Here is a 27,506-nt window from a genome sequence, read left to right as displayed (position 1 = left end):
CTCAGGCCCTGCGGGGCTTTGGCATGATTTACTGGGCTCCTCTAGTGCGACTCCCAGCACGGCTGCACCCGCGGGCGCCGGGGAACGCTGCCGCACCCGCACCATAGATAAAGCACACGGACCATAATTCACCAAGCCCAGAACTGAAGTGCCATGGCAGTGTGCACCCTGCAGGGAAGCCAGTGGGCCTGCACTCTGCGCAGCCTTAGGGCTTGTCTACACAGGAGCTAGTCCAGGAGAGCTACTCCGCTTTCAGCCCCCCCCCTACCCCCAGAGGGTGTGCAGGGTCAGCGCAGGCGATCCAGGGCTAGCCAGGCCCCGGGCCTGACCCAGCACGGCCACCCCCAGCAGAGCGCCTGGCCTCACCTGCCTGGATCCCATAGCAACACTCATTGCAGTGAGTGTCCTGCTGCAGAGCCTGACGCAGAACCAGCTGCACTAGGCTCCAATCCAGCTTCCTACGCAGCCCAAGCAGGTAAGCAGCTCACCCCCCCAAGGCCAGCCCTAGGGGATCTGCTGCTACAAGGCAACGCGCAGCTCCAAGCCTCGCGGGTGTGTGTGTGTGGGGGTGGGCTCGGAGCCAGGTTTGAGCCATGCTCACACATGGCGCCAAGCAGCAGCTGGCAAAGCAGATTATGGATTCAGAGACTCGTGCCCGAGGAGCACGTTACATGGGCGAGTGGAAGCGCTTAGTTGAATTTGCTTCTACAGCAGACGGCTGCAGGGAGAGCAGAGAGGTGGAGCAGCGGGACAGCTGCACTCCGGGCCCTACCTTTCTTAGGGTCGCTGCCAGGGCCTCTCTCGCCCTCCTTGCTCTCCTGGTTGGCTCGGTCCTTCTGCTTCTTCTTGTTGGTTGCATCCTCCAGCCCCCGGGACGCTCGCCTCTGGCCTGGGGCACTGGTGCTGCTGGACATTTTCAGCCGTTTGGAGGAGACGAACGGCCCGCCGGGGTCAGTGATGGAGTCTGGGTCAGGGGTTCGACGCTTTCTTCCTGGCCCAGCTATCTTGGCGACTCTTTGTGGGCAAACTCTCTGGCAAGGAACAAGTGACCTAGGGAGACAAGTGCGCACACGTGAGCGGAGCTGGCAGTGGGGCTGGCCGGAGAGGGGCATGACAGAGGCCCTGTGACCTTAAAGCCTAGCCAGGCCTAAAGGATGCCAGGTACTTCCCAGAGCAGCGTGCCAGAGCGCTGGCGTCCCCCAGCCCGGCTCCAAGGAGCTGACTCAGAGGTGCTGAAAACGTCGCATGCCAGGCTAGGCTCTCAGGGCATCACTAGCAATGGAGAGCAGGACCTCCCGCCGACTTACCCACCCCCAGCCCAGGGGCACCAAATCGTACGAGCTGGTGAAAACCCAACAACGGCGGGGGATTCTACCTTCCCCCAAAGGGGCAGGGCTGCCTGGGCAGGGCAGAGCCAGACTCACAAAGTGATCCAGACAGAACCCAACCAAGCTAACCGGCAGCGGTGACGCCTGCCCAGTGCAATCCAAGCAGGATGGCCAGAGGATGGCTTGGCCTCACCCAGGGCTCGGATGTCTTCAGACCCCGAGTAACAAAGTCTAGCCCAGCTGCTTGATGCCACAGAAGGTGGGCCTGTCGGTGCTCCTGAGAGGAGCTAGCAGGATCTGCTGCATGGATGTGCACAGTCCGTAAAGCCTGGGGAGCAGGCGTAACGCTGCCTGGCCCCTCATGGGAACAATGGCCCCCAGAGAAGCCTGCCAGAGCGCCGGCTAGGCGCTGAGTTGTCTCCGGAGGTGAGGGGTGTGAGCAACAGGACTGTTACTTCAGCACTCCCATGGGGGCTTAGCGGGGCCGCCTGGCACATGGCCATGGCGGCAGGAGAGCAGTTTCAGGAGTGGCCATTTAAGTAAACTGGATGCACACGTACTGGGGGCCGAAGCCCGAAAACAGCGAAGGAAGGAAGGAAGAATCGTTCTGCTCCTGGGACAGATGGAAGCCGCTCGCTCCAGCAAGAGCCAGTCTCCTTCGCCCCTTCTGCAACCCATGCACAGCGAGCCTGCCACACCCTGCTCAGTTACGGCAGCGAGCAGCGACTGGGTGTGGTGACGAGACACCTTGGCTAGGAAAGGCAGTGAGGTGTCCTCTGGGCAGCGTACGCAGCCCGCTCCGGGCGGGAGACTCCCTGCCCAGGGCGTGTACTTGGCTGAGGTCACCCTGGCTCTCCGGGCTCTGGCTGCCAGACCCTGGTTTCACTTTCGCTCTCCAGCACTGAGCACAGGCCCACTCCAGGGACAGGCTGTGGGGAGCAGCTGGGAACCTGCCGCAGGTTCGGCTCCAGTGCCCAGGGGTGGGGGGGAGCAGCCCATGAGAACAGCTGCCACCGGCAGTGAGCTGCTGGTCACTCCTGGCGCACACACGCCTGCCAGGCCAGTTACACATACGGACACAGCCCTGTCAGGGAGCCCAATCTCAGCGGTAAATACAAAAAGGCTGCAGGCTTCCTGCTGCCTGGCTAGTGACCGGGGCACTTGTGCTCTAGACATGCCTAGGCCACCAAGTGTGACTCCACATGACACCTCCACACATTGCCAAACGGCGCTCCGCCCAGGGACAGGCCCAGATTGTCACACTGCGTGAGCCGAGCACCAGCAATCAAACCTCCAGCAAGCCAGCGCGGAGTCCCACCCCCAGCCTCCCAGGCGCAGGCAGGTCATACTTAGGCCGAAGCCCTGACCCAGGCAGAGGAAGGGAATGCAGAACTGGGCACGGCAGCTAATGGCGGAGAGCGGAGTGAGTTGCACTGCCAAGTCCATGCCCAAGCCACTCCCAGCCAGGAGAGACGGCCTCCAGGCAGTGCCTGCACAGGTCACTTGAACACTCTAACCCGGCTGCCCGAGGTCCCAGCAGGTAGCGATGCTGGGAGTCCCGCTCTAGGCAGGCCACTGGCTGCCGCTGCAACCCCACGGCAGCTGGAGCCGCTCTGAACAAGGTCCGTCTACACTACAGCACCTAGCACTGGGCTCAGCGGTGGTTTCTGGCAGTTTTCCTCGTGTGGCCAAAGCCTGCATGTGAAAAATCCAGGAGCAGGACTGGGTCCCAGCCAAGTGGCCAGTCAGTTGCATTCTCCTCCTGCAGGGCAGATGGCCACCCTCGCCTGGGAGCATCCCCGCCAGCTCACGAGGGACGAGGCAGGACAGCCCAGCGAGGCCCTTACCCCCACGTGAGGACTGGCACTTGCACCCCAGAATTTCTCTAAGCAGTGCAGCGGGTTTAGCACTTTATTCTGTGTTCATTTCAATGGCACATAAGTCACCAAGCCAGCCCTTCAGCCAGGGAGCTCCGAGCGTGCACACAGCCCTGCAGGGAGTTACGCCTGGTCTGCTCGTCTGGACAATGGAACATGCACCTTTGGGGCCTGGTCTGCCCCAGAGAGCCTGGGCCTAACTCCTAGCTTCTAGGATCCTATTCAGACATGCCCTGGCACGACGCCAGCCCCTCTGCTCCATTTCCATACGCTGGCACTGATGGGCGGTAGGGACAAGCGCCTTAGACACACCTAGGAGGTAGGAAGATCAGACTGGCAGTAGCTGAAAGCCCCACATCCAAGTCCCTTCAAGCTGGACCCAAGAAAGCCCTGGAGAACGAGCTGTAGGGAGCACCAGGGAAGAGGGAAGGATTCTCTGATTCCACCACCAGAACGCCATGCCCCCGCCTGCGGACACGGGCTCCCCCAGGTTCCAGCAGGCACCACACACCTGGGGGACACACGCCAGGAGCTGCCCAGCGCTTGCTCTTCAGCTGACTGTAGCTGGCAGAACTCTCCAACTGAGGCCCTTGTAGGCCCCCCACTGCTTCGGACTTGTTCAGCCCCACGCACGGGGCTGCCCTGTTACAGGTGCCATTCTAGCCTGACTGCTCTGACCTAACGCACTTGGTACTCCCCAGTCCTTGCACCCCGTCCCCACTTGGGATCAGCCAGCCCAGCATGCCGTGGTCTGGCAGCTGTAGTCCCCACCTCCTCCCCTTTCCAATCGCTTGCACACTATCTTCTCTCCACTGACTCCCGGCTTCTCCCTGTTTTGATTAGAGCCAAGGATGCTTCCCTCCCTGGCTCTGCGTCCTGCTTCTTGCACCGCTGCAGAGATGGCTCAGAAACGTCCCCAAGGGCTCACGCGTCTGACTCCTGCTTTCCTCGGGGCTTCCAGCACTGGCACTATTGGTACAACCGGAGGAACAGGCAGCTCCCCGTCAGGGCACAGCCACACGCACTGTTGGGGTGTCCGCACCACCCCTGTGCTCCTTGCCAGCCACGTCCGGACCGCAGGCAAAGCCACTGACCGGCGAGCGCAGGGAGCAAGGCTCCAGGCACGCAGCAAGTCCGCCCTGGTCTCACAAGCACAGCCCAGGCCACCTGCCCCCGGTCTCACCAGCCGCGCAGGGGCCGTGGGTCCAGATGCAGAACAGGCTCCGAGATGGAGCAAAGCAGCAGCAGCTGCCCCCGCCAGTCAGACCCACCTGACTCCCACCGCCCCGTGCGCAGGAGCAGGGCCCAGCGCAGCGGCTGCCAGGGCCCGGAGACAGGAGCAGCGCCGGGGAGGGGAACCCTTGGGGGGCAACACAACTCCCCTGGGGCAGCCCCCCCAGCAATGCCCACCCGGTCCCACCCGCCCCAGCACTGCCCCCCCAGAGAGCTGCCCCCCCCCGCCCCAACAACACTGCCTACCCTCCTCGGAGAGCTGCAGCACCCCCCACCCCCACAGCACTGCCCCCCCGCAGAACTGCCCCCTGCTCTCACCCCCCAGCACTGCCCCCCCCGCAGAACTGCCCCCGCAGAGAGCTGCCCCACACCCCGCCCCCCAGCACTGCCCCCCCCAGCACTGCACACCCGCTCCCACCCGCCCCAGAACTGCCCCCCCAGAGAGCTGCCCCCCCGCCCCCACCAGCACTGCCTACCCTCCTCGGAGAGCTGCCCCACCCCCCGCCCCCCAGCACTGCCCCCCCCGAGAGCTGCCCCCCCGCTCTCACCCCCCAGCACTGCCCCCCCGCAGAGCTGCCCCCCCCCGCCCCCCAGCACTGCCCCCCCAGAGAGCTGCCTCCCCCCGCCCCCCTCAGAGACCGAGTCCCCCCGGCCCGGCCCCCCCGCGCTCACCCCCCGCCCGGCGGCTCCGCGGGTTGTTTTGTTTCGAGCCGAAGTTCCGCGCGGGCGGACTCAGCAGGAGACAGGCCCGAGCCCGTGACGCACTTCCGGAAGCCGGGTCCGGGCTCCACGTGACAGGGGAACGGGGTGACATGACGACACGGGGCCAGCCCCGGAAGTGACGCCATCAAATAATGTTCCTGTGACATCATCACGGGGGGCCGTGCCCGGGGGGGGCCCTGAGCGAGGGGGGGGGCTGTTGTGACGCAGCAGGGTCCGTCTGCGTGGGGGATGGGGGAGCAGGGGGTGACTTTAGGTGAAGCTGAGCCTGTAACCTGAGCCAGACAGGGGGTGGGGGGGGTGGGGCGAGTCGACCCCTTTGCCCGGGAAGCTGGACGAAGGAACAGCCGGCTGGAGGGGTTTGGGTTTCAGTTCGGGGCTGGCTGGGAAGAGGCAGGAACCCCGAGTCTGGGGTCTAAGCTCCTGGCCCCCGGAGGGACCTGGCTGAGGGGTCCTGGTTGTACCTACGAGCCCTGCTGGGGACTGTGTCCTGTCGGCTAATAACCCTTCTGTGCTACTGGCCGGCTGAGAGCCCCGGGGAATCACAGGAACCCGGGGGTGCAGGGCCCTGACTCCCCCACACTCTGTGACACCCGTGCCCGGGGGGGGGGGCTCCAAGTGGCAGGGGCTGGGGGACCCGTGCACGAGGGGGGGCTCCGAGTGGGAGGAGCCAGGGGAGCCGTGCCCAGGGGGTGGCTCCGAGTGGGGGGGGCTGGGGAAGCCGTGCCCAGGGGATGGGGCTCTGAGCGGGAGGGGCCAAGGGAGCTGTGCCTGGGATGGGGGCTCCGAGGGAGGGGGGCTGGGGGAGCCGTGCCCGGGGAGTGGCTCTGAGTGGGGGGGGCTAGGGGAGCTGTGCCGGGGGGGGGGCTCCGAGCGGGAGGGGCCGAGGGAGCAATGCCCGGGGGGTGGTTCCGAGCGGGAGGGGGGGAGCCGTGCCCGGGGGGTGGCTCCGAGCGAGAGGGGCCGGGGGAGCTGTGCCCGGGGGGTGGCTCCGAGCGGGAGGGGCGGAGGGAGCTGTGCCGGGGGGGGCTCCGAGGGAGGGGGGCTGAGGGAGCTGTGCCTGGGAGGGGGGCTCTGAGCGGGAGGGGCAGGGGGAGCTGTGCCTGGGAGGGGGGCTCCGAGCGGGAGGGGCGGGGGGAGCTGTGCCTGGGAGGGGGGCTCCGAGCGGGAGGGGCGGGGGGAGCCGTGCCCGGGGAGTGGCTCCGAGCGGGAGCAGCCGTGCCCGGGGAGGGGGGCTCCGAGGGAGGGGGGCCAGGGGAGCCATGCCCGGGGGGTGGTTCCGAGCGGGAGGGGCGGGGGGAGCCGTGCCCGGGGAGGGGGGCTCCGAGGGAGGGGGGCCAGGGGAGCCATGCCCGGGGGGTGGGTCCGAGCGGGAGGGGGGGAGCCGTGCCCGGGGGGTGGCTCCGAGCGGGAGGGGCGGAGGGAGCTGTGCCTGGGAGGGGGGCTCCGAGCGGGAGGGGCGGGGGGAGCCGTGCCCGGGGGGTGGCTCTGAGCAGGAGGAGCTGTGCCCGGGGGCTGGCTCCTTTGCGTTGGCAGCACCTGGGCAGCGCCAGGGGAGACCCGCTGCTCTCGCTCTGACACCCTGGGAGCTTGCCCTGCCCCCGCAGCACCCTGGCAGGTCCCCAGCTGGGACGTCTGGCTCTCCAGCGAAGCCCGAAAACAGCGAAGGAAGGAAGGAAGAATCGTTCTGCTCCTGGGACAGATGGAAGCCGCTCGCTCCCAGCTGGGACGTCTGGCAGCCCCGCGCGGGGTGCTCAGGGTGGGGGGTTCCCTGGGCACTCTGTCCCGCTCCGCGCTGCGTGTCCCGGGGCCGGCGCCTGGCAGAGTTGGACACAGGCTGTGGCTGGAATCCGCGCCAGTGGAGAATGCGGAGGCCCGGCACTGTGGAGGGCACAGAGGGCACAGGCCTAGCCGGTGCCAGCCTCACTGCAGGGATAGAGCAGGACCCCCCAGAGCCGGAGAGGACGTGGAGCGCGGCAGAGCTGGGCAGCTTGGGCCTGGGCGCGCTCCGCTCTGGCTCTGCCTTAGGGGGATCGCAGGTGACCCACTGGATGCTCCTCGCCCTGCCCCCGCAGCACCCCTTGCTGCAGCCCGGGGGAAAGCCCTGTGCGGCAGCCTGATGGCGGTGAGACGCACTGGCAGGAGCCATGGGAGGGCCGGCCCCGGCAGGCTCTGTCCAGGTGTTGGCAAGGCTGTGGGGCCTGGCCTCGTGGAAGGGTGGGGCTGGAGGGGCCAGCATGCTGCAGGGAGGCTGCTTGAAGGCCCAGGCAATGCACACTCCGTGACCCACGGACCCAGAACCACCCGATGGGCCATCCCCACTCGGCTACGGCAGCCACTGCCTGAGGCTGCAGAGAGAGGTGCAAAAGTCCCACTCTGTCTACGGGGCATCTGGGGTCGTGCCCTGGAGCCCGAGGACAGCGGGCGGCACAAGAATTCCCGGGACCTTGCAGCAGTGTTCCGGGCCGGGCACGCTGCTCCCTGCCCTGTGCCCACAGCCCAAGCGCCAGCCACTCGAGCCCAGGGCCTGGCAGGCAGCAGGACGTACTGGGGGCAGGTGGAGGCTGGGCACTTACAGCTCAGGCCCCAGAGCGGGAGCCCATGTCACCCCCACCCCCCGCTCATTTCCTGCCGGCAGGACGTGATCCTGGCAGTACCCACAGCCCAGGGCCATGCTGTACTGGGGCCTGCCGGGGGCTGTTTACAACAGATTCCAGCTCAGACCCGCTCCCCCGGTGTTGTTAGCACAGGCTAGATGGTGCCAAGGTGCCATGCCCCGAAGTCCGGGGAGATGAACCCAGTCAAGGGCCAAGGGGTCACCACTGCCCCCCCTCCCAAAGCCGAGCAGTGAATGTGCTAATGCGACTCCTACAGGTTAACCAGGGCCTGACCCCAAGTACTGGAGTGGAGGGTTAACCACTGACAGTGGGTTTGGCAAATGTGATACTAGCCCCCGGGGCAGGTCCCTGCCAGCTGAGGAAGCAGGGGCAATTCCTGCCAGCCAGGGACACGACTTGGAAATGTAACGAGAGAGAGAGAGAGTGTGCGTGTCCCCTTCCCCCGAGGGATGGGGAAGGGTTCTCAGCCCCTCGCCAAGCCCTCAGAGCGGGAGGTGTGCATGGCAATGCAGCAGGCAAGGTGGTGGGTGCATCTTTTACACGACTTCCCTGGGCTCAGAACGAACCCACTGGCACAACACACTAGTGCAGAGCAGGGCTGCCAGGATGACACCAGCGTGGAGAACCTGCCTCGTGAGCACAGACTCAGAGAGCTTGGCTTGCTGAGCCTGGCCCACCGCAGGCCAGGGGAGAGCTGATCGCTGGCTATAAATCCAGCCGAGGGGGACACCAGGCAGGGAGAGGCAGGGAGAGGAGTTATTTCGTGAAAGTCTCAGCTGGAAATCAGGAGAGGGTTTCTAGCCATCTGTGACAAAGTGGGAATGTTTTAATGTTTGCTCTGAATACTGGGTGGGTGCCTCAGTTTCCCCTATGCCTTTCTTAAGGGTCTAGGTGGTGGGATCAGGGGGTGTGATTGTTACAGAGCCCTAGGGGGCCAGTGTGATGGTGTCTGCACAGAGAATGGCCGACACCCTGTCTCCTGGCAACTGGTGGCCTGGGCCCCTCCCCTGCCGGTGCCAACGGAAGGTGTTGGAGAACAAAGATCAGGTGGCCTCCTGGCCCGGGAAAGAGACAAAGGCAGAGGAGGGGCTGGAGAGAGTCTGTTTGGGGCTGGCTGGGGAAACAGAGGGAGGCCCAGAACCGGGGTCTGGGCTCCCCACCCCCAAAGATGAACTTGGCTGAGGGGGCCTGTTCTCTGGACCTACAAGCTCTGTTGGGGACCATGTTCCTGTCGCTTAATAAACCTGTGTTACCGGCTGCCTGAGTCCCAGTGAATCGCAGGAAGTGGGGGGTGCAGGGCGCGGACTCCCCCACGCTCTGACACACCATCGGAGAAGTGAGGTTCTGGAGCAGCCCCCAAGGGGTGCAGAGGGGGCAGAAAACCTAACTGGCTTCATGCCTGAGCTGGAGCCGTTTTCGAGGGGATGGTGTGATGGGGCTGCCTCCGCTGGCATGGAGCCGCTCGGGGACTGCCAGCAGCACGATCCCGACCGCCGGGGATGGGACACTAGCTGGGAAGGGCTCCGAGTCACTGCCGAGCATTCTCTCCCGGGGGTCTGGCTGCCGGGGCTTGCCCATGTGCTCAGGCTCTAACCCAGGGGCGCGCAAACTTTTTGGCCTGAGGGCCGCATCGGGTTTCGTAAATTGTATGGAGAGCTGGTTAGGGGAGGGGGTCACGGCCCAGCCCCCACCTCCTATCTGCCCCCCTGGACTCCTGCCCCATCCAACCCCCCCCATTCCCTGACGGCCCCCGGAACCCCTGCTCCCATTCAACCCCTATCCACACCCCCTCCCCCTCACCACCACCCCGAACTCCCCTGCCCTCTATACAACCCCCCCGCTCCCTGCCCCTTTACCGTGCTGCCTGGAGCACCGGTGGCTGGCAGCACTACAGCCGCGCTGCCCAGCTGGATCCAGCCACCGCACAGCACAGAGACTGGGTCAGGCCGGGCTCTGCAGCTGCGCTGCCCCAGGAGCTCGCAGCCCCACTGCGCAGAGCGTTGCTCCTGAGCCAGGAGCTCGGGGCCTAGGCAGGAGGATCCCGTGGGCCGGATGTAGCCCACGGGCCATAGTTTGCCCACCTCTGGTCTAACCAATCACCAGATCTGGGGTCAGGAAAGAACTTTCCCCTGGGGGAGTTTCGCCTTCCCCTGCAGCCTGGGGCACTGGCTGTTTTGAACTAGTGGCAGTGGTGGACGTCAGTGACTCAGGCAGAGGCTGGGGTCTATGCGCTGCAGGGGTGGGTGAGACTCTGTGGCCTGCACCGTGCAGGGGTGAGGCTAGATGAGCTGCATGTCTGTATTGTAGGGCTGTCGTGGGCACAGGGCCACACAGGAGTATCTGGCCTTCGGGGGGTTGGTCGGAGGGGATGTGCTACGTGGATAGAAAACTGGCTAGATGGTCGGGCTCAACGGGTAGTGATCAACGGCTCCATGTCTAGTTGGCAGCCGGTATCAAGCAGAGTGCCCCAAGGGTCGGTGCTGGGGCCGGTTTTGTTCAATATCTTCATTAACGATCTGGAGGATGGTGTGGACTGCACCCTTAGCAAGTTTGCAGATGACACTAAACTGGGAGGAGTGGCAGATACGCTGGAGGGTAGGACTAGGATACAGAGGGACCTAGACAAATTAGAGGATTGGGCCAAAAGAAACCTGATGAGGTTCAACAAGGACCTGCACTTAGGATGGAAGAATCCCAGGCACTGCTACAGACTAGGGACCGAATGGCTGGGCAGCAGTTCTGCAGAAAAGGACCTGGGGGTTACAGTGGATGAGAAGCTGGATATGAGTCGGCAGTGTGCCCTTGTTGCCAAGAAGGCTAACATCATTTGGGGCTGTATAAGTAGGGGCATTGCCAGCAGATCGAGGGACGTGATCATTCCCCTCTATTTGGCATCGGTGAGGCCTCAGCTGGATACTGTGTCCAGTTTTGGGCCCCACACTACAAGAAGGATGTGGATAAATTGGAGAGAGTCCAGCGGAGGGCAACAAAAATGCTTAGGGGGCTGGAGCACATGACTTATGAGGAGAGGCTGAGGGAACTGGGGTTATTTAGTCTGCAGAAGAGAAGAGTGAAGGGGGATTTGATAGCTGCTTTCAGCTACCTGAAGGGGGTTTCCAAAGAGGATGGAGCTCGGCTGTTCTCAGTGGTGGCAGATGACAGAACAAGGAGTAATGGTCTCAAGTTGCAGTGGGGGAGGTTCAGGTTGGATATTAGGAAACACTATTTCACTAGGAGGGTGGTGAAGCACTGGGATGGGTTCCCTAGGGAGGTGGTGGAATCTCCTTCCTTAGAGGTGTTTAAGGTCAGGCTTGACAAAGCCCTGGCTGGGATGATTTAGTTGGGGTTGGTCCTGCTTTGAGCAGGGGGTTGGACTAGACACCTCCTGAGGTCCCTTCCACCCCTGATAGTCTGTGATTCTGTGAGAGGATCTAGAGGGCACAGAGGAGCTGGGGCATAAGGGCTGCCCTCCCCCTCATGGCCATGCAGCTCCCCCCGCCCCGCTGGGTGGGTGCACAGCTGGCAGCTCTGCTTCCAACCCACCATGTTCCCTCCCCTCACGTGCCCAGGCCAGCCCAGCTCCGGCTCCGAGCAGGCTGGCGCAGTGGTGGAGGACGCAGTCTGCCGGCTGCCTTGGTTTGCATGAGAGCAGGTGGGGGCAGGGTGGGCAGCGTATGCCTGGGACCCGGCTGCACTGCACCATCTGTCACCAGCCCAGGAACCACAAGGAGAGGCAGTGAGTCCAGGCGAGGGCTTTATTCACACGCAAGCTGCCCCCGCCATGTGCCAGGGCAAAGCGCCACAGGATGCAAGACCTCGTCTCGCGGCCCCTGAGCCCCCCCGCTGTGGCGGGTGCGAGTCCCCCTCAGCCCCCCAGCCTAGCGCTGGGTCAGGGTCCCGGTGCCCCCGGCCGGAGGCAGCGCAGAGCCCTGGGTTGCGGAAGGGGCACCGTGCCAGCCCGGGACAGGGGCCCAGGACGTCCCGAGGGGGCAGGGCTCTCCCAGGGGGCTGGAGCCAAGCAGGGGAGCCCAGGCCCTGGCAGACATGGAGAGGGGGCTGGGCATGGGGACGGGCTGGCTGGGTTGGGGGATGGGGGTGACAGGCCGGTGGGCACTCGGGGTCACTGGCAGGTGTTGTAGATCTGGATCTGCTGATTGATGGCACCCACGATGCCCTTCACCTTGGCCTCCAGCCCATCTAGCTGGGCTGCCTTCTCCTCCAGCACCCGCTCGTTCTCCTGGTATGACCCCTCCAGCGCTGGGGAGACACAATGCAGGGTGAGCCCTGCCCCGCTGGCACCCTGGCATGGGCAGTGCCCAGGGCTGTTCCCACAGTGCCCCTGCCCACTCCTCACCTGTCAGGCGCTGCAGCTTGCCTTGAGCATCCTGCAGGAGAGCCTTGGCCTCGTCACGCAGCCGCTCCGCCCGGAGCCTGGCCTGCAGCGCGGAACGTGCCTGGCTCTGCACCAGCTCCTGCGCCGCCTGGTACTCGGCCTCCAGCCGCCCCTCTGCCAGCTGTGCCACATCCAGACGAGTCATGAGTGATGTGGAGAAAGTGGATAAGGAAAAGTTATTTACTTGTTCCCATGATACAAGAACTAGGGGTCACCAAATGAAATTAATGGGCAGCAGGTTTAAAACAAATAAAAGGAAGTTCTTCTTCACGCAGCGCACAGTCAACTTGTGGAACTCCTTACCTGAGGAGGTTGTGAAGGCTAGGACTATAACAGGGTTTATAAGAGAACTGGATACATTCATGGAGGTTAAGTCCATTAATGGACATTAGCCAGGATGGATAGGGAATGGTGTCCCTAGCCTCTGTTCGTCAGAGGGTGGAGATGGATGGCAGGAGAGAGATCACTTGATCATTGCCTGTTAGGTTCACGCCCTCTGGGGCACCTGGCATTGGCCACTGCCGGTAGACAGATACTGGGCTGGACGCACCTTTGGTCTGACCCAGTCTGGCCGTTCTTATGTTCTTATGAGGGCCAATGGGCTCCCCCCAGGGCCAGCACAGACCCACAAGACAGAGCCAGCCCGGCTCCTCCTCCCCCTCCCCCCCATGGGCTAGCACAGACCCCTGGACAGAGCCAGCATGGCTCCCCCCCCCGTTGGCCACCTCCAGCCCTGAACCAGAGAGCCAAGCCCCCTCCCAGTCCCTGGGCCCCCAGCTGGGTTTCCTCTCCTTTGCCCCCACTCACCTGCTTGACCTCCCGGGCCTGGGCGTGCGCGGCGTTGGCTGTGTCCCTGGCCCATGTGGCCACCAGGCTGTTATTGGCCCGTCTCAGCTTCAGCGCGCCCAGCTGGCTGTCCAGCTGCCCCACCTGCTCCATGGCGCCCTGCAGCTGGCGCTCTGTGCTCGCCGCCTGCAGCTGGATCTGCCCGGGGGGAAGCGGCATCAACCTGGCAGGGCCCCCCCAGCGCTGCCCAGACCGGCTGTGATCGTATGAGCGCTCTGTGCCCAGCCCTGGCACCGCCCGGACCGTGGGGGGCTTGGCTGGGATACTGCTGGGGACGGAGTACCGGGTAGGGTTGCCCATCGCTGCCCCATGGTGCAGAAGGGTTCAAATGCCCCTGGGCACCGCAGGGGGCAGGAGCTGGCTGGGACAGCAGGACTGGCTGGAACCGACCCAGAGTGTCGAGAAAGACCCAGGAGCCCCAGCGCCTGGCCAGCAGACCCCTAGCAAGGGAGAGTTGGCCGGCAGCCGTGAGCCCAGCGGGGCCTGCAGGGAGAGGGGCTAGGCACAGGGCTCGCCGGGGGCTGGCAGACGCAGGAGAGACGAGGAGGGAGGCCGAGATGGGCTGGCCAGGCTGCCCCTTCGCTGCTCCCCGCTGAGCCAGGACTGGAACCCGGCCCCGGCCGCGCGGCACAGGGGGACGCTCCGAGCAGGGGCTCGCTCGGTGGCCTGGCCGGGCCGAGCTCCCCGGGGCGGCAGGGGCTGCAGCCCGGCGGTTTGGGCCAGAGGTGGGGAGGCCACGTGACCCCGGCCCACGGAAGGGAAGGGCGCAGGCTCAGCTCTCTCCCAGCCCATGGGGAGGACAGAGCTGCCCGGCCCATGCTGTGGGGCTGGGGGTACCCGGCTCACCGTGCTCAGGGTGCCCTCCGTGTGGCGGATGTCGTTGCTGGCGCTGCGGATGGCGCTCTCAGCGGCGCTCTGGGCTCGCCTGGCATCCTCCAGCGCCCGCCTCCCCACTTCAGCCCCGTTCTTCACGCTCTCTGCCCGCGACCTGCACCCGGGCACACGGCAACACATGGGGCCCTGGGCTCGCCCCGCCGCCCGTCCCAGCCCCCTCCCCTGCCCGTTACAGCGGGCTCCCCACAGCGTCGCGGCAGCACGGGGGCTGTGCAGGAAGTGGGCGTCGCCGGTGTGCCTGGCACCCCGCCCCGTGGTCTCACCTGGCCCTGTGGGCGTCCTGCAGCAGCTGCTCCGCCCGGCGCACATTGCCTGCCGTCTCCTCCAGGATGGCATCCACGTTGGCCAGGCTGCGGACGCGCTCCTTGATCTCCTCGGCCAGGTGGCGGATCTGGTCGGGCGAGGCCGGGATGGAGAGCGCCAGCACCCGCCCGGCCACCACCTCAATGCTGTCGGGGTCGGCCCCCTCCTCTGCAGAGCGGGGAGCGGGTCAGCACCACCGCTCCTGGCCCCCCCAGTGCCTGCCCCATCCCCCAACGCCTGCCCTGCCCCACGCGACACCCCGCCCGACCGTGCTCTCCATGCCCCTGCCCCCCCCAGCGCCCGCCCCAGGTCCAAAATGTGCCCTTGCTGCCCCCGCCCCCACACTGCCCCAGCCCAGACACCGCCTGCGACTCCTGGCCTGCTCCCCAGACAGTGCTTGCCCCCCAACCCACTGCCTTGGCGCCCCCCCATTCCTTCCCCTCCCCACCCAGTGCCCTGCCATCCTCCATCCCCACCCCATGACAACACCCATCCTGCCCGGGGGTACCCAGCGCCACAGCCCCAGGACACGCCTGTGACGAGCTGGGAATGTTCTTAAGGTTGCCTCTGAATATGGTGCTGGTGCCTCAGTGTCCCCTCTGCAGTTCTTAAGTATCCAGGTGGTGGATCAGGGGGTCTGGTTGCTGCAGAGGAAGGGGCCAGTGCACCTAAATGCCTGGCACTGTCTCCTAGCAACTGACGGTCTGGGCCCCTCCCCTGCAAAGGTGCCGGCTGAAGGTGTTGGAGACAAAGAGGTCAGGTGACCCCCTGGCCCGGGGAAGGAGCTGAGCAGAGAGGAGGGGCTGGAGGGGTGTCAGTCTGGAGCTGGCTGGGGACGAGGAATGAGGGCAGATGTGGGGGTCTGGCTCCCTGCCCCCCAGAATGGACCCAGCTGAGGGGTCCGGCTCACGGTACCTACAAGCTCTGTGTTAGACCCTGTTCCTGTCATCGAATAAACCTCTGTGTCCCTGGCTGGCTGAGAGTCACGTCTGACTGCGCAGTGGGGGGGCAGGACCCTGTGGACCCCCCAAAACCCCGCCTGGGTGGACTGGCTGTGGGAAGCGCACGGAGGGGCAGAGGATGCTGAATGCTCCGAGGTCAGGAAGGTGGAAGCCGTGGGAGCTTCTTGCCCTGCAGACAGGCTGCTCCGAGGGAGAGGAGGCTCCCCAGAGTCCTGCCTGGCTTGGTGGGGAGCAGTCCCAGAGCAGCGCCCGGGGACCCCGTGACAGCTGGCGCAGGGGAGGGGCTCCCTGGCGGGGGGGTGGGGCCGGGCACTCACGGCTCAGGAAGCTCTTGATCTGGTGGATGAGCTCGCGCAGAGCCATGTTGGAGCGCTCCACACGCGCCCTGGTCTCGTTGGCCTTGTCCAGCGCCGCCTGCGCCCTCAGCCGGGCCGAGTCAGCCTTCCCCTTGGCCTCGGCCACCTGCCCAGAGAGGTGAGAGCCACGCGCCCACACTGCCCAGGGACGGGGGAGCCACGCGCCCACACTGCCCACGGACGGGGGAGCCACGCGCCCACACTGCCCAGGTACAGGGGAGCCACGTGCTGCCCACGGGCACTGCCCAGGGACGGGAGAGCCACGCGCCCACACTGCCCAGGTACAGGGGAACCACGTGCTGCCCACGGGCACTGCCCACAGACGGGGGAGCCACTCGCCCACACTGCCCAGGGACGGGAGAGCCACGTGCTGCCCACGGGCACTGCCCACAGACGGGGGAGCCACTCGCCCACACTGCCCAGGGACGGGAGAGCCACGTGCTGCCCACGGGCACTGCCCACAGACGGGGGAGCCACTCGCCCACACTGCCCAGGGACGGGAGAGCCACGTGCTGCCCACGGGCACTGCCCACAGACGGGGGAGCCACTCGCCCACACTGCCCAGGGACGGGAGAGCCACGTGCTGCCCACGGGCACTGCCCAGGGACGGGAGAGCCACTCGCCCACACTGCCCAGGGACGGGAGAGCCACGTGCTGCCCACGGGCACTGCCCACAGACGGGGGGGGTCACATGCTGCCTATGGGCACTGCCCACAGACGGGGGGGGTCACATGCTGCCCATGGGCACTGCCCACGGATGGGGGAGCCATGTGCCACCCACAGCCCCTGCCCACGGATGGGAGTTGCAGCCCACGCCCTGCCCCTGGAGTCCCTCTCCGTGCCAGGTTCCCCTGCTGCCCACTCCCTTCCCCGCCCACATCGCGTACCTTGTGGAAAAGCTCGTCCACCTCACCCATGGCCTGGTGCAGCTCGGCCTGGGTGTGCCGGGCCCGCTCCCGCGCGCTGCTGGCCGTGGCCACCGCCCCCTGGCAGTTGAGGCCCCCACAGTGGCGCCTGCCGTCCTCGTCCCGGCAGCCGGCCCCTCCGCAGGGGCTGCTGGCGCAGGGGGCATCCCCGGGGGCGCCACACACCTGTGAGCAGCAGGGCACTGTGGGCCGGACACCCCCGGAGCTAGGGGTAGCCGCCTGGAGCTGCTGTGCCATGGGCTTGCTGCCCCCTGCCCCACATCCCCCATCCCCCGCCCCACTTCCCCCTCAGCCCCCATCCCCCGCCCGCCCCACACTGCCCATCCCCCGCAGCCCCACTTCCCCCTCAGCCCCCATCCCCCGCCCGCCCCACACTGCCCATCCCCCGCAGCCCCACTTCCCCCTCAGCCCCCATCCCCCGCCCGCCCCACACTGCCCATCCCCCGCAGCCCCACTTCCCCCTCAGCCCTCACCTCCCGCCCGCCCCACACTGCCCATCCCCCGCAGCCCCACTTCCCCCTCAGCCCTCACCTCCCGCCCGCCCCACACTGCCCATCCCCCGCAGCCCCACTTCCCCCTCAGCCCTCACCTCCCACCCGCCCCACACTGCCCATCCCCCGCAGCCCCACTTCCCCCTCAGCCCTCACCTCCCACCCGCCCCACTATCCCCCCACCCCCACCTTCTCGTTGACCTCCCGCAGCTGCAGTGTCTGGGTCCTGGTGGCCAGCTCGCTCAGCGCCCGCCGGTTGGCCGCACTCTGGCGGTTGAAGTCGTCTCTCCTCCGTGCCATCAGCTGCTCCGAGCGGCGCCGGGTGGCAGCTGAGTCGCTCACAGAGCTGGGCACTGCCAGGCTGGAGGCATTGGCATCGTGCTCAGCCGCCCGTGACTGGGCGTGGGACTGGCGGACGCTGTCGTAGGCGCCTGGGGAGGAGCAGACGGGCAGTGAAAGACACCTGCCCAGGGCAGGGAGCCTCCTGCTCCCTCGGCGCCAGCCCCCCACAGCCTCCGTCCTGGGGGCCCCCTGCTCCCTCCCCCACAGAACCAGCTCCCCACAGCCTCCGTCCCAGGGGCCCCCTGCTTCAGCCCCCCCAGAACCGCCCAGTGCCAGCCCCCCACAGCCTCTGTCCTAAGGGTCCCCTGCTCCAGCCCCCCCAGAATCGCCCAGTGCCAGCCCCCCACAGCCTCCATCCCGGGGGCCCTCTGCTCCAGCCCTCCCGAGCCCCTCAGTGCCAGCCCCCCCAGAGCCTCTGCCCCCGGGGCCCCCTGCTGCCAGCCCCCCCAGAGTTGCCCAGTGAGAGACTCCTGCCTCCTAAAAGCCCTCACCTCTGGGGCCCCCAGTGCCACCCCCCCGAAGTCCCTGCCCCTGGGGCTCCTCAGTGCCACCCGCAGGGAAACTCCTGCCCCCATGGTGCCAGCCCCAGAGCCCGCCGCCAGGGCCCAGCTCACCCAGGAAGTTGGAGTTTTTGAGCAGGTGGAGCTGGCGTGCCAGGTCATGGAGGGTGAGGTTGAGGCCACGGGCGCCGCGGTCCAGGGTGCCCAGGGCGCGCTTGGCGTTGTAGTTCTCATCCTGTGTCGTGGTGAGTTCGCCCTCCAGCTGGGTCAGCGTCTCTGTGGCTTCGCCGATGTGCTGCCTGTGGGCAGGGCAGGGTGAGGCCCTGGGGCACAGTGCCAGCCTCGCTCCTGCCCTCCCCACCCCACCCCGCCTGTGGGACGTGGGCTCAGCCCCACCCCCATGACTCATGCCCAGGCAGTGCCCAGGCGCTGGGCGAGGCGCCTCTGCACCCCCCGCTCACCGCAGCTCCTCCATGGTGCGCAGCAGCTGGGTCACAGCTGCCGCGGTGGCGTTGCGGGCGTCCACGATGGCCCGGGCCGTGCCCAGCTTCTCCTCCAGCCGGCGGAAGTTCCTCTCGAAGGCGCCTGCGACGCCCGTCTGCTGGATGTGTTTGGCGCGCAGTGCCACGCCCCGGGTGCGGGTAGCCAGGTCCTGCACCACACGGTCCCAGTCCCCGAAGCACTGGTGGCAGGGCTGGCAGTCGGGGAAGGCACCGGAGAAGCCGCGGGCGCACTGGTCGCAGCGGACGCCCGACACCCCCTGGCGGCAGGAGCAGTGCCCGGTGGCGCGGTGGCACTGGGAACTCGTGACCCCGCGGGGGTCACAGTCACAGGCTATGGAGAGCAGAGACACGTCAGCGGTGTGCCCTGAGCCTGGCATCCTCCCCAGCGCCTCGTGCACTCTGCCAGCAGGGCACTCCAGCCCGCTCTGCCCCCGCCCACACACTCACCCCGGCACTCCCGCTCTGGCTCGCCCCAGTGGTTCTCCTGGCAGTCAGCGCAGGTGCGGCCCCCGAAGCCCGGCCGGCACGGGCACTGCCCTGTGAACTGAAGACAGACACTGCCTATGGTCAGTGCATGCGAGCCCCTCCCCACCCTGGGGGCAGGCCTGTAGGGGGAGGGGCAGGGGCAACTCAGCCGGGGGTGGGGGGTAGATGGACCTCTCAGCTAGGGGTCCCACTACCTCGCCTCCTCCTCCGGGTGCCAAGGTCTCTTCATCATCCAGCCCCTCACCCATTCCAGGCCCCGTCCCCCTGCCCCAGGCCCTGTGATAATGTGGGAATATCTGGTCATGTTTTTATGAAGCCTGTCCGTGCCTCGGTTTCCCCGCGATGCTGCCTGGCTCCCCAGTGGGTGGGGAAGGGCTGGTTGCTCTCAGGGTAGGGGAAGCGACATGGCCGTCTGGGCCTTGTCCCCATGTCAGTGGGGCATTGGAGAAGACACTGGCGACTCCACTCGCTGGGACGCGGCACCGAGCACGCACCGCCCCCGAGAGACCTGCCTCCCCTGGGGGGCTGAACAATCCCCAGCTGAGATCAAAGCACTGGGGGGCAGGGGGCAGAGCTGGGGGCTGGCAGGAGCCAGGGCTCTGCCGAAGGAGGGCGGACAGACAGAGCCTGCACCCAGGGGCTGGGCGCTGGCTGAGCAGGACGGCCCATGCTGCAACCTTCACTTCTCTGGGCTGCCCTACGGACTCCCTGGGCCGCACCGGGGGACAGCGCGGGGCGAGTCGCTGCAGGCGCTGGGCGAGGGGCATTGGCAGAGCAAGACCCCTGGGGGTCTGGACCACTGCAGGGGGCCCCCGGAGCCGGTCCCAAAGCTGCTGACTCCGGAGGGCAAGTAACTACAATGTGGCGGCTCCAGCCAGGCCTTGGGGCGCACAGGCCCCTGGCTGCGCGGGGTGGGAGATCACGGGGCAGCTCCCCCCGGGACCTGGACTCGGGGTGAGGCTGCACCCCGCCCTGACCCAGCCCAGGGCCCTGCCCCTCCATGCCAGCTGCACCGCTGTGGGCAGGCGGGATCTTAGCGTCGGGGGATCCAGGGGTGGGTTGAGAGGGTGGGACAGTCTGGGTGTGGGCTCAGTGGGGAACCTGGGTTGGGGGGATCTGGCTGCACAGGGGCTTGTTGGAGGGTTCTGGGTGCAATGGTGATGGGACTCTGCAGGGGGGTCCAGGTGAAGGTGGTTGGGGTTCAGCAGGGATCTGGCTGTGGGGGGGATAAAGCTTGGCAGGAGGGCTTGGCTGGGGGAGTGGGGCTCAGTGGGGTGGGGATCCAGGTGTGGGTAGCTCATTGGGGTGGTCTGGGTGCAGTGGGAGTGTGGCTCATTAGGGGGGGTTCTGTGTGCAGGGGGGCGTGAGGCTCAGCAGGGGGGTTGCGGGAGCAGCTCCCTGTAAAGGGATCCCTCCCCCTGCAGCTGAGAAGCGATGGGTGCAGGAAGCGGGTAGAAGTTGGCAAAGCTTCCTGCAGCCAGGGGAGAAATCTCGGGATGGGTCTGACACAGCCCCGGATGCCATGCAGGGAACAGGAAGTCCCATCCTCACCAGCCCAGCCGGGACTAGCAGCTGAGCCCGGTGTAGGGTAGGAGCCACCACCAGGGTCTTCCCCAGTCTGACCCCCACCCCATGGTGATTTACCTCTCTGCTGGCACCCAAAACATACTGCTGGGGAGGGTCACATCACTACTCTTGTGGCTTCCCTTCGCTTCCCCATCAGAAAGTCATTTTTCTGCGGGGAAGCAAAGAAATGTGCGGGGAACATAAATTCTGCACATGTGCAGTGGCACAGATTTCCCCCAGGAGTAAAACCTGGGGCCATAGCCCCGCTCCTGGGGGCCATGATACTCCCCTGACCTGCCTCCGCCCCCTCCCCAGCCCAGCACCCCTCCCCCCCACTGGCTCTCACCTGGTTGCAGGCGGGGCCCAGCGAGTGCTGGGGGTGGCAGGCACAGGGCTCACAGCCCTTCCCACTGACCAGGTTCCAGAAGTTGGGGATGCAGCGGTCACAGCTCTGCCCCTGCACGCTGGGCAAGCACTGGCACTGCCCACTGCGCCGATCACACTGGCACTCATCCTGCGCACTGCACTCGCTGCGCTCTGTGCCCAGGACGTTACAGGAGCAGCCTGGGAACCCAGACAGCAGGGCATCAGCAGGAAAGGGGGCCCCAGCTGAGACCCGGGCTAAGGGCATGGGATGGGATAGGGCCCGGCTGCACGGCACTGGCACTAGTACCCATCGGGAGGACTGAGCATCTGGTCCCTGGGGGTGAAGGGGGGGCTGTGTGCCCGGTCCCAGGGGGGTGGGGGGGTCTATGCACTTGGGGGGGGGATTCTGTGCACCTGCTCCCGGAGGGGCAGGGGGGGAGGGTCTGTGCGCCCGGTCCCGGGGGGGGGGGGGTCTGTGCGCCCGGTCCCAGGGCAGGTCTGTGCACCCGGTCCCGGGGGGGCGAGGGGTGGGGGGGGTCTTTGCGCCCGGTCCCGGGGGGGCTTCTGTGTGCCCAGTCCCAAGGCGGGTCTGTGTGCCCAGTCCCAGGGGGGCCGTGCGGGGTCTATGTGCCGGGGGGGGGGCTGTGCGCCCGGTTCTGGGGGTGCTCAGATGCGAGGGTAACAAGCCTGGTCCAGGAGACTGGCAGGGCAGAGCAGGGGAGGCCGGGCGGGTCCCTCCCCCCAGGTCAGCGCCCGCAGTGCCCAAGCCCAGCCCGTACTCACGCCGGCAGCTGTGGCGGGTGGCGTTGCCGTAGTAGCCGGCCTGGCAGTGCTGGCAGTGCGCCCCCTCCGTGTGGTGCAGGCAGCGCAGGCAGCGCCCCGAGCGTCGCTCACACGCCTCTGCATCCAGGAGGTCAATGTTGCCGTTGCACTGGCAGGGCTGGCAGTGCCCGCCGGCCCGCGAGGGGTTCCCGTAGTAACCAGGGGCACACTCCTCGCAGCGCAGACCTGCGGGAACGCCGATGTTATGAGTATTGGCTCTATCCTGTCTGTATTTCAAACTTCTGCTGTGCCTGGGGGGGGGGGGGGGAAACACCCCAGACAGGTTGGTGTTAGCTCTGCCTAGCCGGCTTGATGGCCCATTAAGGACCATCAGCTACACAACTGACCCATGGAGAGGAGGCAGACACGCCTTGTGACTCAGCAAAGTGCAGGGACTGGCCCATGTGACTCCAGACTCCATGTTGCTGTAATTTTCCACAGTAAGGACAAAGAGATTCTTACACCTGGAAAAGCCTATATAAGGCTAATGCCTCATCTCCATCTTGTCTTCAATCCTGGTTCTGACCTCTGGAGGGACTTTGCTACAAACTGAAGCTCTACACAAGGGACTGACTGACCCATCCCAGCGGGGGATGTTCCAGAGACTTGATTTGAACCTGCAGTTTATTCCATCACTGCTACGAGCCTGAACTAAGAACTTTGCCATCACTGTATGTAATTGATTCCATTTAACCAATTCTAGCTCTCAGCTCTACCTTTTTCCCTTTATGAATAAACCTTTAGATTTTAGATTCTAAAGGATTGGCACCAGCGTGATTTGTGGGTAAGATCTGATGTGTATATTGACCTGGGTCTGGGGTTGATTCTTTGGGATCGAGAGAACCGTTTTCTTTTACTGGGGTGTTGGTTTTCATAACCATTCGTCCCCAGGACGAGTGCACTGGTGGAGATACTGGGAGACTGGAGTGTCTGAGGGAATTGCTTGTGTGACTTGTGGTTAGCCAGTGGGGTGAGACCAAAGTCCTTTTTGTCTGGCTGGTTTGGTGCCTTAGAGGTGGAAAAACCCCAGCCTAGGGCTGTGACTGCCCTGTTTGAGCAATTGGTCCTGAACTGGCACTCTCAGTTGGGTCCTGCCAGAACCGCACCTTCACAGGGGGAGGGCAGAGAAGGGGGACAGCCACGCGGGGGAGGGGAGGCAGGGGGGACAGCCACGCGGGGGAGGGGAGGCAAGGGGGGGGAACAGCCACGCGGGGGAGGGGAGGCAGGGGGGACAGCCACGCGGGAAGAAGGGGATGTGACGAAGGGGGGGTTTATTCACCTTGATATGTTGCATGTGAGTCTGGCTAATACTGGGTGTGCCTCAGTTTCCCTGTGTGCTGCAACAATGTCTTGGGGGTGGGAATTGGGTGTGAGAGTTTTGCTGAGGCCCTCAGGGCAAGTGAAGTGGCTGGAGCCGCCTGCACTAGGTGATGGTCCATGAAACCTGAGACCCAGGAGGGGGATGCGACCAGGTGACTCTTGGCAGGGGAAGCGAAGTGAGACAAAGGCCGGAGGAGGAGCAACGGGCTGGGCAGGGGCCAGGCAGCTGGAAGGAGTCAGTCTGGGCTGGCTTGGGGCGCAGGGGGAGGGGCAGAGCCCTGGCTCTGGGCTCCCCTCCCCCAAAGATGGTCTTGGCTGAAAGTCCCTGATTTCTGTGCTAACGAGCTCTGCCCTTCGCCGTGATCCTGTCAACTGATAAACCTGCTGTTTCCCCGGCTGGCTGAGAGTCCCGTCTGCCTGCGGAGTGGGGGGGCAGGGCCCTCTGGCTGCCCCAGGACCCCGCCCGGGCGACTGGCTGCGGGAAGCACACGGAGGGGCAGGGGATGCTGGATGCTCCGAGCTCAGAGCCAGGAAGGTGGAAGCTGTGGGAGCTTCTTGCCCTGGGGACTGTCTGCTCTGAGAGAGGAGGCTCCCCCAGAGTCCTGCCCGGCTCCGTAGGGAGCAGAACCAGCATCACCCAGGGCCCCCAGGGCAGAGTCAGCATCACCCACCGGCTCCGTAGGGAGCAGAGCCGGCATCGCCCGGGGACTCCATGATGGGGTACAACGGTGCGGGGGAGGGGTGGGACGGGCACAGCCAGGAAGCGGGGGAGGGCCAGGGCTCACAGCTCAGACAGAGCAGCACTGAGCCGTAGGGCCCAGGAGGACGAAGGCTGTGCAGGGCTGTACCCCCTAGCACCCCCAGCACCTCGCTGCAGGGGGCTGAGCTGCCCCACGGCCCTGGGGGTCCCCAGAGCAGCCGGGCAGAGTTCCAGGTGCTGGCACAGCCACGCCCACCACTGGTGCCACCCCGGGGCGGAGGAGCCGGGCAGACGGGGGCCCCGGGGCGGAGGAGCCGGGCAGACGGGGGCCCCGGGGCGGAGGAGCCGGGCAGACGGGGGTTGGGGAGGGGCTGGGCCCGGCTCCGGCTCCGGCCAGGGAGAGGCTGGCACTTCAGGCCCTGGGGCAGTGGTGCCAGCGGGGGCACTCACCTGTGTAGCCGGGGTTGCAGTTGCAGATCACCTGACGGGAGCGGCTGTCCTGGCGGCAGGAGGCGGCGAAGTGGCGGCCGCTGCTGGGCCCGTCGGGGCAGGGGCAGGGGCGGCAGCGCTCTCCCGAGGCCAGTGTGGGGTTCCCATAGTGCTCAGCTGCGCACCTGTGGGGGGAGGCAATGATCACCAGGCCCCCCAGCCCTGGGGACACCCGACTGCACCCCTTCCCCACAGGGGGCCAGCCCCACCCATCAGAACCCCTGCGCCACGGGGCCAGCACCAGCCGGTCGTGAGCTGGGGGATGAACTGTCCCTGTAACTCTGGGGAAACGGAGGGAGACATGGGCCAGGGTCTGGGCTCCCTGCCCCCCAAGATGGACCGGACCGAGGGGGTCCTGTTCTCTGTACCGGACGGTGTTCCTGTCGTCCAATAAACCTTCCGTTTTACCGGCTGGCTGAGAGCCACGGGGAACTGCAGGTAGTGGGGGTGCAGGGCCCGGACTCCCGCACACTTCCTGATGCCAGCCCCTTGGCACGGCCACCCATGCGGGGGGGGACTGATGTTCCAGGAGAACCTGGCCAGCACCGCTACCCCTGCCCCGGGAGAGCCCCACCGGCCCCCGCCTCCGGAGAACCTGGCTGGCACTGCAGCCCTGTCCCGGGAAAGCCTGGCCAGCACCATGGCCCCCGGCCCGGGAGAGCCCCCTGGCACCCCGGCCCCCGGCCCGGGAGAGCCCCCTGGCACCCCGGCCCGGGAGAGCCCCCTGCCACCGCGGCCCCCGGCCCGGGAAAGCCCCCTGCCACCGCGGCCCCCGGCGCGGGAGAGCCCCCTGCCACCGCGGCCCCCGGCGCGGGAGAGCCCCCTGCCACCGCGGCCCCCGGCCCGGGAGAGCCCCCTGCCACCGCGGCCCCCGGCGCGGGAGAGCCCCCTGGCACCGCGGCCCCCGGCCCGGGAGAGCCCCCTGGCACCGCGGCCCCCGGCCCGGGAGAGCCCCCTGGCACCGCGGCCCGGGAGAGCCCCCTGGCACCCCGGCCCCTGGCCCGGGAGAGCCCCCTGGCACCGCGGCCCGTCACCTCTGGCATCTGTCGCCATCCGTGTGGTCGCGGCAGTGCAGGCAGCTGCCGGTCCGTGGGTCGCACTCCTCTGAGTGCCCATTGCACTGGCAGCGCTGGCAGTGGGGGAAGCCCCAGGAGCCAGGCTGGCAGCGGTCGCAGCGGGGCCCGAAGGCGCCTGGCTGGCAGGGGCACTGCCCACTGAAGCTGTCGCAGAAGCTGCTCAGGGCCCCGTCGCTGTTGCACTGGCAGGCTGCAAGGGAGAGGCCGTGAGAGGGGCTGGGCACTGCCCGGGCACTGCCCACCCAGCCCGGCCAGGGCCCCAGGGCACTCACTGGGGCAAAGGGCAGGCAGGAGAGACACCTCCACTGCAAAATCCAGCCCCTGGGCACCGGGAACCCTCACCCCAGAACAGAGGCCCCCAAACAGGTGTGAGGGGAAGTCTGTCGGGGGAGGGGCGGGGAACCCTCGTCGGGGGAGGGGCGGGCGTCACTCACCTCGGCATCCGCTGGGCCCAAAGCCGAAGGTGCCCGGGGAGCAGTGGTGGCAGCGACGCCCCATCACGCTGGCCTTGCACTGGCACTGCCCCCCACTGGGCTCACACTCAGAGCTCAGCGAGCCCTGGGGGTCGCACAGGCAGGCTGGGGGCAGACAGACGAGCGCGTGACCCATGGGCAGAGGGAAGGGGGCAGATTGTGCACCGGCATCCCAGCCCAGGCACCGGGCGCACCCCCTCCCCCAGAATACACCGCCCGGAACCGGGGACCCCCCCGCAGAATACACCGCCCGGAACCGGGGACCCTCTCCCAGAATACACCGCCCGGAACCGGGGGACCCTCTCCCAGAATACACCGCCCGGAACCGGGGGACCCTCCCCCCCAGAATACACCGCCCGGAACCGGGGACACCCCCGCAGAATACACCGCCCGGAACCGGGGGACCCTCCCCCCCAGATTACACCGCCCGGAACCGGGGTGACCCCCCCCCAGAATACACCGCCCGGAACCGGGGGACCCTCCCCCCCAGAATACACCGCCCGGAACCGGGGACCCCCCCGCAGAATACACCGCCCGGAACCGGGGGACCCTCTCCCAGAATACACCGCCCGGATCCGGGGGACCCTCCCCCCCAGAATACACCGCCCGGAACCGGGGGACCCTCCCCCCCGGAATACACCGCCCGGAACCGGGGACCCCCCCCCGGAATACACCGCCCGGAACCGGGGACCCCCCTTGATATATACCACCTGAAAACCCCACCCCACCCCCCACCCCAGAACCAGGCCAGCAGATGGCAAGGGTCTTTCCCGTCCTGGGACTGGCTGGCGCTGCCCAGGAAGCGATGGCAGACGGGGGCACTCACGCAGCGCCCCCCCGTGGATGATGGCCGACATGCTGGTGAGCAGGCTGGTGCACACTTGGCTGGCGGGCGCCTTGCCCACGGCCCAGGCGTGCTGGTCACAGCGGTACCGCTCGAAGGCTGCCCTGCGCCCCGTGGCGCCCGCGTCGCCCGCAATGAACATCTCCATGGAGGAATAGCGCGGCACCAGCACCAGCTGGAGGGGAGAGAGGTCAGCCAGTGGCGGGGCACGCTGCCCCCCCCACCCAGCGCGGCCCTGTTCCCCCCCAGCACAGCCCTGTCCCCTGCCCAACGCGGCCCTGCCCCACCGGCCCACAGCCGGGCCTGGCACGGCCCTGTCCCCTGCCCAACGCGGCCCTGTCCCACCGGCCCACAGCCGGGCCTGGCACAGCCCTGTCCCCTGCCCAACGCGGCCCTGCCCCACCGGCCCACAGCCGGGCCTGGCACGGCCCTGTCCCCTGCCCAACGCGGCCCTGTCCCACCGGCCCACAGCCGGGCCTGGCACAGCCCTGTCCCCTGCCCAACGCGGCCCTGCCCCACCGGCCCACAGCCGGGCCTGGCACGGCCCTGTCCCCTGCCCAACGCGGCCCTGTCCCACCGGCCCACAGCCGGGCCTGGCACGGCCCTGTCCCCTGCCCAACGCGGCCCTGTCCCACCGGCCCACAGCCGGGCCTGGCACGGCCCTGTCCCCTCCAGCACGGCCCTGTCCCCTGCCCAACGCGGCCCTGTCCCACCGGCGCACGGCCCTGTCCCCTGCCCAACGCGGCCCTGTCCCACCAGCCCACAGCCGGGCCTGGCACGGCCCTGTCCCCTACCCAACGCGGCCCTGTCCCACCGGCGCACGGCCCTGTCCCCTGCCCAACGCGGCCCTGTCCCACCGGCCCACAGCCGGGCCTGGCACGGCCCTGTCCCCTGCCCAACGCGGCCCTGTCCCACCGGCGCACGGCCCTGTCCCCTGCCCAACGCGGCCCTGTCCCACCGGCACACAGCTGGGCCTGGCACGTCCCTGTCCCCTCCAGCACGGCCCTGTCCCACCGGCACACAGCCGGGCCTGGCACGGCCCTGTCCCCTGCCCAACGCGGCCCTGTCCCCT

At 67.1% G+C, this 27,506-nt stretch overlaps 2 protein-coding genes across 13 annotated transcripts in view; both read right to left on the bottom strand.

Moving 5' to 3' along the window:
* Positions 1–5,242, bottom strand: part of USP19 (ubiquitin specific peptidase 19) — a 30,930-nt gene extending 25,688 nt beyond the window's left edge. For 9 of the 10 annotated variants that reach the window (XM_045023683.1, XM_045023684.1, XM_045023679.1 and 6 more), the window contains exons 1-2: positions 5,111–5,242; positions 773–1,050 (exon numbers count right to left, since the gene is read on the bottom strand). In XM_045023683.1, the coding sequence (XP_044879618.1) occupies positions 773–914 (142 nt within the window). In that variant the 5' untranslated portion in view covers positions 915–1,050; positions 5,111–5,242. Of the gene's footprint in view, positions 1–772; positions 1,051–3,716; positions 4,466–5,110 lie in introns of those variants that run through there. The other variant, XM_045023677.1, reaches the window with a different exon arrangement.
* Positions 5,243–11,517: 6,275 nt separating this feature from the next.
* Positions 11,518–27,506, bottom strand: part of LAMB2 (laminin subunit beta 2) — a 29,851-nt gene continuing 13,862 nt past the window's right edge. For 2 of the 3 annotated variants that reach the window (XM_045024306.1, XM_045024305.1), the window contains exons 18-34: positions 26,417–26,609; positions 25,552–25,695; positions 25,076–25,307; positions 24,003–24,166; positions 21,494–21,718; positions 20,691–20,908; positions 18,740–18,836; positions 18,251–18,623; positions 17,904–18,088; positions 17,137–17,378; positions 16,418–16,621; positions 15,492–15,636; positions 14,173–14,380; positions 13,862–14,003; positions 12,977–13,153; positions 12,131–12,290; positions 11,518–12,033 (exon numbers count right to left, since the gene is read on the bottom strand). In XM_045024306.1, coding sequence (XP_044880241.1) covers positions 11,897–12,033; positions 12,131–12,290; positions 12,977–13,153; positions 13,862–14,003; positions 14,173–14,380; positions 15,492–15,636; positions 16,418–16,621; positions 17,137–17,378; positions 17,904–18,088; positions 18,251–18,623; positions 18,740–18,836; positions 20,691–20,908; positions 21,494–21,718; positions 24,003–24,166; positions 25,076–25,307; positions 25,552–25,695; positions 26,417–26,609 — 3,246 coding nt within the window. In that variant the 3' untranslated portion in view covers positions 11,518–11,896. Of the gene's footprint in view, positions 12,034–12,130; positions 12,291–12,976; positions 13,154–13,861; positions 14,004–14,172; positions 14,381–15,491; positions 15,637–16,417; positions 16,639–17,136; positions 17,379–17,903; positions 18,089–18,250; positions 18,624–18,739; positions 18,837–20,690; positions 20,909–21,493; positions 21,719–24,002; positions 24,167–25,075; positions 25,308–25,551; positions 25,696–26,416; positions 26,610–27,506 lie in introns of those variants that run through there. The other variant, XR_006581084.1, reaches the window with a different exon arrangement.

The sequence above is a fragment of the Mauremys mutica genome, chromosome 7, assembly GCF_020497125.1.
Source record: "Mauremys mutica isolate MM-2020 ecotype Southern chromosome 7, ASM2049712v1, whole genome shotgun sequence".
Lineage (NCBI taxonomy): Eukaryota > Metazoa > Chordata > Testudines > Geoemydidae > Mauremys > Mauremys mutica.
Note: the sequence above shows the minus strand (reverse complement) of the source record. Positions and strands in the feature narration are given on the sequence as shown.